The 10,214-nt window shown below is 59.2% G+C and overlaps 4 protein-coding genes across 4 annotated transcripts in view; 3 read left to right on the forward strand and 1 right to left on the reverse strand.

Annotated features, from left to right (window-relative positions):
- Positions 1-572: 572 nt before the first annotated feature.
- N657DRAFT_578710 (phospholipase D/nuclease) lies at positions 573-2,090 on the forward strand (the record flags this gene model as incomplete). The annotated part of the gene is made up of 1 exon (XM_062789338.1): positions 573-2,090. One exon carries the CDS (start codon positions 573-575, stop codon positions 2,088-2,090), a length of 1,518 nt encoding a protein of 505 aa, XP_062644711.1.
- A 1,396-nt stretch (positions 2,091-3,486) lies between these two features.
- On the forward strand, positions 3,487-5,082 carry N657DRAFT_578436 (glycoside hydrolase family 6 protein; the record flags this gene model as incomplete). Its single annotated transcript, XM_062789315.1, has 3 exons — positions 3,487-3,578; positions 3,637-4,757; positions 4,820-5,082. The coding sequence occupies 3 exons, from the start codon at positions 3,487-3,489 to the stop codon at positions 5,080-5,082; spliced, it is 1,476 nt and encodes a 491-aa protein (XP_062644712.1).
- A 259-nt stretch (positions 5,083-5,341) lies between these two features.
- N657DRAFT_131133 (class I glutamine amidotransferase-like protein) lies at positions 5,342-6,415 on the reverse strand. Its single transcript, XM_062785866.1, has 2 exons — positions 6,272-6,415; positions 5,342-6,192 (listed from the first exon to the last, which is right to left on the reverse strand). Exon 2 carries the CDS (start codon positions 6,130-6,132, stop codon positions 5,389-5,391), a length of 744 nt encoding a protein of 247 aa, XP_062644713.1. The 5' UTR covers positions 6,133-6,192; positions 6,272-6,415; the 3' UTR covers positions 5,342-5,388.
- Positions 6,416-6,910: 495 nt separating this feature from the next.
- The window catches only part of N657DRAFT_131148 (uncharacterized protein), a 3,930-nt gene continuing 626 nt past the window's right edge, over positions 6,911-10,214 (forward strand). The window contains exon 1 of the mRNA XM_062785868.1: positions 6,911-10,205. Within this exon, the coding sequence (XP_062644714.1) occupies positions 7,021-10,205 (3,185 nt within the window). The 5' untranslated portion in view covers positions 6,911-7,020. The remainder of the gene's footprint in view (positions 10,206-10,214) is intronic.

Consider the following 10,214-nt stretch of genomic DNA (forward strand, 5'->3'; position numbering starts at 1 on the left):
TTGGCTTCACCGAACCTCACCCCGTTGTCAAGTATAACCTTCAGGAGTCCCTTTCAGAAGTTGGGGCTTTGAGATTCGTCACATGGTGCGATTTCGTGGAGCTTTCGGTGATATGGAGCTTTCGGTGATAAACCACGTTATAAGAGAGTAGCGTTAACTATAACTTACCTAAAGGCCTGTAAGAGTATATGATAAGCGAGCGGCGCGGACAAGCGAGCGGCGCTCTGGTAAGAGCTGCATTGACATTTAGCTGTACGTAGCACTAACAGGTCATTTCCGCCTTAACCCCGCTGTTAGTGCTACAACTAAAACGTCTATACAGCTCTTACCAGTGCGCCGCTCGCTTGTCCGCGCCGCTCGCTTATCATATACGTTAATATCTTTGTGTAACCAAGTTATCTTAATCATCACATTTCCCCCTCTGACTCTGCTAGCGTAAGAAGGGTTAGGGTTGGAAGGCTCTCTCGCCGTCGCACATCAACCTCGAGTTCTTTCCAAAATGGCATTTGCATCCTAATTCCACGACTGGCATTCCCATCTCCCTCTTCTCCAATGCGGGAAATCTCTGCACCATGAGTTACCCACAAAGCTTTGCCCAAGAGTTTCTTAGGCGATTAGAGGCCGCGCCCTCCTCCCGTGACGACATTCCACGGTACAAAACCCATTACGTGTCGGAACGGCAGCTGCTCGTCACAAGCAGCCAACCGGCAGGCTTCCAGCTAGGCACAGGCGCTTCCATCTTCACAGGCAGTCTAATTCCCGCCATCGTCTCGGCTCAGCACGAGGTCATCTTCGTCACCTGCTTCTGGGCGCCATCCAAGGCCCTGAAGGCTCTTTGCGACGCGCTCTCAAAGCTTGCAGCACATCGCCTGGCGGCAATAAAAGAGGGACGCGACTTGCGCAGAGGAGCAAATGCCATCCCACCCTTGGAAGTCCGCATCTGTCTGTCTTCGCGATCTCTGCTTCAGAAACTACTGCACCCTCAATCGCGCGATGGTTACACGTACCCACCGTCGTCATGGCCAGAGAAACTCGGCCTGCCCGACGCGGCTCTTCTCGGGGCTGCAGGAATCCATGTTCGAGTCAAGAGCCTCTTCTTCCTTCCCTTCAGCGTGATGCACCCCAAGTTTGTCATAATCGACAGGCAACGTGCATTCCTGCCGAGCTGCAACGTCAGTTGGGAGTCGTGGCTTGAGGGCTGTGTCGAGATTACCGGAGAGGCTGTCGAGGCGCTGCTGTCGTTCTACTCGCGCACTTGGGATCAAGCGCACCCGTCCCGCCAGCTCCTCCATGATCGTGGGTCGGTCTTCGACATGGACGGAGCAAGCCTTGTGTCGGCTTCAAGCAGGGCTGACTGTCGCGTCGAATTCCAGCCCGGGGGCACGCTTCCGACACTTGTTCTTCCTTCCTCTTGCCACCGCAACCCGCGCTTCCGTCCATTTCCATGGCAAAAGGCTCCGACACCGCCTCGCACGCCTCTCAACATTGCGCTGCTCCAAGTCTTCGAGCAAGCGCGCGAGTCCATCTACATACAGACACCCAACCTCACATGCGAGCCCGTCATCGCGGCACTGCTGGATTCTCTGGCTAGAGGCGTCGACGTTGTTATCGTCACTAACCGCAACATGATGTTACTCGAGCAACTCGTCACGGCGGGCACCACCACGTCCTGGTCCATTCGATCCCTCCTCCGACGATTCCGTCGGCTCAAGGAGACTGCGGGCACGGGGGCTGCGCATCGGGATCTCGAGGCGGGTCGTCCAGCTCTCGGACATCTCCGGATCTCATACTTCCATGCTAGGTCGTCTCAGGCAGACTCTGTTTCACACACTCGAGAGGGGCGACCTCTGATGTCGGTCGCGTCCCAGGAGGCGGAAGAGCCTGTGCACTCGCACCTTAAGCTGACACTTGTCGATGGAGAGTATGCGATGCTCGGGTCAGGGAATATGGACCGGCCGAGTTGGTTCACCAGCCAAGAGCTTGGTATCCTGTTCCACAGTCACGACTTCTGTACGGGGGTTAGGGCCGCGGTGGATGGCGTCCTAGAGGAAAGACTCGAGCTGGTTTTTGACTCAAATGATAGTAGGTGAAGTTCGGCGTGGCAGTTTACAATCCAGTCCGGTTACTAGTCGCTGTTAGCCGCGGCACTTCTGTCACGCCTTGAACACCAGCTCTATATCCCCAAACCAACGACGATGCCGCTTCGTCACCTCCTCTGCCTGTCCAGCCCTTCAGGTGGTCTAGCCCCAACGCTCGTCGCTCTGCCCCGACGTCCCCCCGGCCAGTCATCCGCGCCTCAATAGGAAGAAGGGGAATGTCAAATCTGGGGTTGGAGCCATGGGCGTGACTTTACTTCATGTTTCCTGGTTGACATTTCAGATCTCCTGGCCAGGAGAAGGATCATCGACGAGCCAGAGCGGGTGGTGGAGTGGCACGCGATAGGAGAAGACGGATGCGTGCTACCAATCCGTGGTCAAGCGACAAGTCTTTTCTATTGCCATATTCGTCGCCTGGGAGTTTGCTCGAATAGTGCAGTGTTGTGGACGATGGTGAGAGAATTAGAGCGATGCAGCCGAGCGGTTGAAACCACTGCTCATCAACCCTCTCAAAAAGCGACGCAGTGAGAGCCGGGGCGGAATCAAGAACCGGGTCAAAGAAAGTGCTCGAGGGTTGCGTCGCATAAACGCAATATCTGCACTTACCCACCAACCAGGTTCCTTCAAAGGGCATAGTGATGGAACCTGGTTGCTGTCGGCATCCTTAATTAACGCTGGGCCGACCCAATCTCGGAAGCCATGTTCCTGAATCTACATAAATGGAAGAGCGCGGCTCTGCCTGCGGGGCCGAAGGCGAGGACAGGGGTGCGACCCTGGTCGGGCTCTGCCGAGTCTGGGCGGAAGAGATGGGCGTTGTTCCGGAACATCGTTGCATTCTTCGGGCTTGCTGTGGCCGCACGGGGATGCTGGCTGGCGGTGCCGAAACTCCAAGAATTCCCATGCTCATGTGTTCCCCGGCCAGCACCGTCCGGATTCCGAAAGGAGAAGAAACAGCTCCGCTTCCCCACGTCCGCAGGGCTTCTTCTCGCCCAGGATATGGCAGCCTTCTCCCCCACGAAAACCCCTCGGTGGCTAAGGCAGAACTCCCCTCTGGGGCGCATGGCCCGTCCGCGGGCGTAGGGCTTCTTCCTGTGGCGTTGACGGATCGTCCTTCCTTTGCCCCCTTGGCCTTCGCTTCGACTGTTGCCGAGCATGGAAGGTTGGCTCGGGCATACCGCCCAGAAGCTGGTGATGCTCCATCGGTGCTGAACCGTCCGGCACACACTCCCGTTCATCCGCTTGTTCCGCTACTCGGTTGTACGCGAAGGTGAGCGGATTGTCTGAGCCATAAAGGCGGCTCGCCCTCCTGTCCTGGTCTTCCTCCCTTCTCCAGTGTCAGCATCAAACGCCTCGAGACGAGACAGCTTTATTGCTCTGTCTGACATCCGCAATGGCCGCGAAGCTCCTTCTCACCGCCGCCCTCGCGGCCACTGCCCTGGCTGCTCCCATGGTTGAGGAGCGCCAGAACTGCGGTGGCGTCTGGTAGGTGTCCCAACCAAGCTCCAACCACGAGGCGTTTTACTTACACCGTCATCAATAGGTCCCAGTGTGGTGGCAATGGCTGGCAAGGCCCGACTTGCTGCGCCTCTGGAAGCACCTGCGTTGCCCAACACGCGTGGTACTCTCAGTGCTTGCCCAACAGCCAAGTGACCACTGCTCGCACCACCACTACGACGTCCTCGTCCTCGTCCACCAGGTCGACCAGCAGCAGCAGCGTCCGCTCCACCAGCTCCCTCAGCACCACCGGCTCTAGCTCCACCACGTCCACGCCGGCGACGACTACGACAGCCCCCCCCGTCACGTCAAGCATTCCCGGCGGTGCTTCGTCCACTGCCAGCTACTCCGGTAACCCCTTCTCGGGCGTGCGGCTGTGGGCCAACAACTACTACCGCTCCGAGGTGCACACCCTCGCCATTCCCAGCTTGACCGGTTCGCTGGTTGCCAAGGCATCTGCCGTGGCCGAGGTCCCCAGCTTCCAGTGGATGGACCGCAACGTCACCATCGACACGCTGATGCTCAAGACGCTGGCCGAGATCCGGGCCGCCAACCAGGCTGGTGCGAACCCGCCGTATGCTGCTCAGCTGGTGGTGTACGATCTTCCCGACCGTGACTGCGCTGCCGCCGCCTCCAACGGCGAGTGGTCGATCGCCAACAACGGCGCCAATAACTACAAGTCGTACATCAACGCCATCCGCAAGCACCTTATCGACTACTCGGACATTCGCACCATCCTCGTCATCGAGCCGGATTCGAATGCCAACATGGTCACTAACATGGGCGTCGCCAAGTGCAGCGGCGCCGCGTCGACTTACAGGGAGTTGACCGTCTATGCCTTGAAGCAGCTGAACCTGCCGCACGTCGCCATGTACATGGACGCCGGCCACGCTGGCTGGCTCGGCTGGCCGGCCAACATCCAGCCCGCTGCCACTCTGTTTGCTGGAATCTACAACGACGCTGGGAAGCCGGCTTCCGTCCGCGGCCTGGCCACCAACGTTGCCAACTACAACGCCTTCAGCGTCGCCTCGCCGCCGCCCTACACATCTCCCAACCCCAACTACGACGAGAAGCACTACATTGAGGCCTTTGCCCCTCTTCTCAGCTCTGCTGGTTTCCCTGCTCACTTCATCGTCGATCAGGGTCGCAGCGGCAAGCAGCCTACTGGTATGTTTTCTTGACCCCTCAATCCTTCCTTGTGCATCGCAACATTTAACACAATATGTTAGGCCAAACCGAATGGGGCCACTGGTGCAACGCCAAGGGCACCGGCTTCGGCGTCCGCCCGACCTCCAACACGGGCCACAGCCTCGTGGATGCCTTCGTCTGGGTCAAGCCCGGCGGCGAGTCCGACGGCACCAGCGACACCACCGCTGCCCGCTACGACTTGAACTGCGGTCGGGACGACTCGGTCAAGCCCGCTCCCGAGGCTGGTACCTGGTTCCAGGCCTACTTCGAGCAGCTCCTGGTCAACGCCAACCCTCCTTTCTAAGCTAGCCCGATAAGGGCCACGGGGGTGGCGCTGGGAGAATGACAACATTTCATGACGGCTGAAACTATATGGAAACACATTCTTCATCGACCTCATCTTTTTCTCGTACATAGTTACCATCTGCTGCTTAGACAAGGCGGTCTTTTCAAACTGATCTGTACATACATTGCAAGCTTTGATCAAACCCTGCATCCAAGCCTCCATGCGAGCTGAGTGGTACATGTGGATCATCATACTGCCATGTCACGGGCAAATGGTAAGACGACTTGAAAGAAACCTGGAGGTAACCTTATGTCGTACTTGTCTTCAGGACGTCTCAGCGGCCCATAGTATCCCCCCAAGTATCTGCCCCATGAACCAGTCGTCCTCATACGCCTCGTCAAAGTGGCCAAGAGAGGTGTAGAAGCACCGCCCCCCGTCGAAGCTCTGGCACCACGAAACGGGGTGGTCGTCTTCGTGCACTCCGCCCTTGTACGACTTCTCGTCCACAGCAAGCAGCACATGCAGGCGACCGTCCGATGTCTCCCGCGGGTGTACCTTGAAGTTATACCACTCATCCACCCAAGTCCGCTCCGAGTCCTCGGCCGACACATCATCTCGCCGAGATCCTTGCAGTGAGTCTGGTGAGCACCGGCAGGTCATGATGGGGTGCTTTGGGTCCAGGGTCAGGACGCGGCCGGGCTGCGGTTCGGGATGGTTGTCAAAGACACCCCCGATGAGCCGGCCGTACCATTCCGACGACTGCATGGCGAAGCTGGCGCAGTGGACACCGACGATGCCGCCGCCGGACCGCACAAACCCCTTCAGAGCATCCAGCTGGGCGTCGTCCAAAATATCTCCGGAGCATTGCAGAAGGACAATGACGCGATATGCTGCTAGAGATACTGGGGTAAAGATGGACGCGTCTTCGGTGTCGTCGGCCGTGAAGGGGTGTGGTCCTGAGCTGGAAGCGGAAGCAAGCCGGTGCAGAGCGCGGATGCCGGCGGGAATCGACTCATGCCGGTATGCGGTCGTCCGACTGAATATGAGGATCTTGAAGGGATTTGACATTTTGGGTTGCTGGTGATGAACTATGCAGCAGGCGACAGAGCCGCAATGTGCAAACGAGGGCAACCGACATTGTTGACTTTAAGCTGAGAGCGAAACCTCACATGGGAATAGTTTAGAGTGCGGGGTACCGGGTAATTACTTAGCATAGCGCATGAACTTGGAAGAGCGGTGGAGCTTCGAGGGGCTCGGTCGAAGCTGGAGGGACGATAGTGTACGGACGTAGTGTAGATTCTTCCTCGTCAGGTGTTTCAAAGGCATATTTTTACTTCGTGGACTTGGCTTCGACTGGCTGTTAAAATGCCGAGTGTCCGCCTGAAACTGGATCTCGGCCACTTTGATGAGTGTAGTTCGGAACCTAGCATAAAATAGACCTGAACGGTAACCGGTCTCGCCGGTGTCGGTATGGACCAGAGGAAGAAGAAATCCAGCAAAGACTTGGGGGAAATGGAAAATTCAATGTAAAAGAGAGAGTTTGTCCAGGCACAACATCATATTCCGTTTATCTCCATTTCTGCCGCGCCAGGCGATGCTTGCCTGATGAGGACAGCCAGCCGAGGGAAGGACGGAGGTGTGCGGGAGGTGCATTCAAGTGCGGAGTCGAGCGGATCAGCTGACGAGTCCGCGTCTGGCTTAGCGCTCAAACGCCAAGGGTCTCGACTGCGACAAGCCCCTGAATGGCCCGGGCCTCTCATTCGTCACGGGCCCCCACAACCAGCTGAGATACCCTGCGTGGCAGCAGCAGCCGCCTTGGCAGTTTTCACAACATTCTCTCCCGCGGCACGCCAATGCGGAGGCGGCTCTCTTGGTAACTCTATTCAACTTCACGTCCGAGTCAGCCGTCGGCGTGCCAGCATCGGAGCTGTTGTTAGAGACGACCAGTCAGCCGCCATGGCCTACAACGGAGCTCCGTCCTACGGAGCCCCTCCCGGACCTGGTCAACCCTCTGCGCAATTTCTTCCCTATCGGCCGACCACCCAGCAACAGGATCATCAGGCTCAGCAGCAGCAGCAGCAGCAGCAGCCAGCCCAACATGCAGGGCCAGCACATGGTTTCCAACCATATCAACCTCCTCAGGCTCAAGCTCAGCGTGTTGCATCCCAGCCGCTGCCCCCGCCGCAGGACGCTGGCCAGATGAGCACCGATGGCATAACCCCAGCCCCGCTCCGCCTGCTACGGAAACCAGTGTCAGGCCCGGCCACGCCTCACGCAACTCCTCCGCTGGCACAAGCACAAAACCCGGGCTACTTCTCACCACCGACACCGTCGCCGATCCCGTATGTTGCAGACACTGAAAACCTCCATCATCCAGCTCAACAGCAAACATCGCATCACCATGCCTCTGGCTACGGCCCTGGCATCCAGACTCCGCTAGCACCCCAGCAAGGGCAAATGGCTCAGGGTCAGCCCACGCCGCCTGCGTCCCACCAGATGGGATGGTCTTCAAGCTTCATTGCTGAACTTCCGGGCTCGGTGCCTTACGATGGCAGTAACCAGACTTGGAAGGCACCCGCTGCTCAACCTGCGGGCGCGGCACAGGGGAAGTCTGACCCCCCCAACACTGCCCAGGCTGGCCAAATTGCAGAAATCGGCTCAGGTGCAGACGCAAGAGACGGCTTGCCCAGTCAACGGGTCAAGGTTGAGCCCGCAGAGGGTTCTCCAGCCGATGCATCCTCGACTCCAGCTCCGATTCCAGCACCAAATTCGGCCTTGACTTCAGCTCCCACTCCAGCTCCGACTGCCGCAGACAGCGAAGGCCTGATCCCTGTGGAGAAGCCTGGGCGCCCTGACCACGAAGGCCTTATTCCATTTCACCCCGTTGACGGTCAGCCAGCCGAGCATCACCCTTCAGCATCAAGCACTCCCGCATACCCGGGCGTTGCCCCTACCCCTCCCAGCTCCGTGACCAGCTCCGTGACCAGCTCCGTTCACCAACCTCAGCCAACGGCTGTGCAAGTACAATCGGGTTATGGGACAGACCCACGCCCATCGTCAACTTCTCCATATCCGCAAGCCGCCGGCACACCAGCACATCAATGGCCCGGGCGCCCAATGTCGCCACCAGCGTACCCGTCCCCGAGCAGTCCAAGTTTGCAACGGCCCCCCTCCGTCGCATCCTCGACAATCAGCGCGGCTCCGCCGCAGGCCCCTACTCCAGCCATTCAATCCCCGGGAGGACCTTATCAGCCCCCCGCGACCCCTACTCCTCCGCAAACATCTGCCCATGCACGTTATCAGTCTGCAACCGTGCCGGTAGCTCAGTCTCATTCACCGTCCCCCACGGTTCAGGGGCCACCGGTAGCTGGGACGCCAGTCCCTCCGGCTTCTCCCAACCTCCAACAGACCTCGTTTGCTTCACAATTTCATCATGCTCCAGCGGGCACGACATATATGCCGGCAGCTTTCCCAGCGAAACCACAGACGATCCCAGCTCAGCCCGTTCCATTTGGCCCGCCGCATGCTGGCACATTCCCTGTCTCGCACCCCTCGGCCATCCCATCCATGCCGTCTGTCACCCCTACCCACTACAGCTTCCCTGCATCTGCTCATCCGCAAATGGTCAAACCGGGCAGGCATGCAGGAGCGAGCTCAAGCTTCGATGGATTCGCTAAATCCGTCTTCAGCAAAGACACGGTGAAATGGAGCAAGAAGACGGCCAGCCGGCTTGGCGGCGCCATCAAGACGGCTGCAACGTCGGCGCATGCAGCCGCCACGAGCGCCCAAACTGCTGCTGCTCAGGCCGCAGCCCTGCACCGACAAAAGTCGCAGTTGAAGGCAGCGTCGACCATCGCAGGCCATGTCCCGGGAACCCCTGCATTGCCGGGAACCCCCCCGGCATCGACGGGCGTGCCAAGTCAGACCTGGCCTGGCCCCGGGGCGCCTGGCCCTCACGCAACTCATACTTCTCAGATGGGCATGCCCCAAGGTGCGGGAGGGTCTGTGCACCCCCACCTTCAACCCCCGGGCCAGATGCCTCCGGCTTGGTCGCCAACCCCCCCAGCGAACGGGCAAGGTGCCGCTCAAACCGGACCCGCACCGCAGCAAGGGTACTTCCAGATGCCTCCTCAGCCGCAAGCCCAGCCCCCTTCTAGCTATCCTCAAGGAGCTCCTGGCCAGGTGTCTCCCCCAGCTGCCCATCAGCATCCGCAGTCTTGGCAGGTGAGCGGCTCCGTAGTGGCGAGCGTTGGCAATAACCCAGGCGGTCCTGTCCCAGCATCTGGAGTCGGTACAGGAGCGACGGTGCAATCAATCCCGCCTCCTGCGCCCCAAGCAGCTACGTCTCCTCCCCTAGGACCTCAAGGGCCGGTCAACCAATATCCACAACCTCAAATGGGCGTACCGGTTCCTGGGACACAAGCGGGATCTCCAGGGCAGTTCCCACTCCCCAGCACCCAGCATCAGCATTCTGGGTCGTGGTCCTCTGGGGTTGGTGGTGCGTCAAATACCGGGAACACGTCAGGGGTGCCTGCTCCAAGCGTTGGAAATGAACACAAACCCGGACAGGCAGCTCCTCCCAACTCGCCCCCTGCATCTCCTGCTCCTGAGAAGCCGCTGGAGGGACAGATTCCCAAAGGCAATACGCCCACACAGTCTCCCCCGCCTACAACACCGAACCAAGGACATCTATCTGGCGGGCCTGTCTCTGTGAATGGGTCGGGCGGAGAACAGTCCAGCCAGATTAACCCCTCCCAACCGAACCCTCCTGCTCAAGCAAGCCCGCCTCAGCAGCCGGTTCACCCGCAAGCTAACCGTCCCCCCGGCTATCAGCAAGGCCAACCAGTACCATTCAATCCGCAAAACCCTGCAGGTCAGTCTTGGCCGCCTGGACATGCCGCTTCCCCAACTCCCAGCCTGGCAACACCACTGCCAGGGTCTGCTGTCCAGCTAGCGGGAGGAGGGCAGCTTCCCCTTCAACAACACCCGCATCTTCAGCAGCCCCCGCTTCAGCAGCAGCCTCCCCTCCAGCAGCAGCCGCCCGTTCAACGCCAGCCTCCTCATCAGCAGCAACCTCCTCATCAGCAGCAACCTCCTCATCAGCAGCAACCTCCTCATCAGCAGCAACCTCCTCATCAGCAGCAACCTCC

The sequence above is a fragment of the Parathielavia appendiculata genome (assembly GCF_033297405.1).
Source record: "Parathielavia appendiculata strain CBS 731.68 unplaced genomic scaffold N657scaffold_13, whole genome shotgun sequence".
Lineage (NCBI taxonomy): Eukaryota > Fungi > Ascomycota > Sordariomycetes > Sordariales > Chaetomiaceae > Parathielavia > Parathielavia appendiculata.

Bases quoted from the DNA above. Each gene is read 5' to 3' on its own strand.
- N657DRAFT_131133 (XM_062785866.1), bottom strand. From the start codon at position 6,132: ATGTCAAATCCCTTCAAGATCCTCATATTCAGTCGGACGACCGCATAC.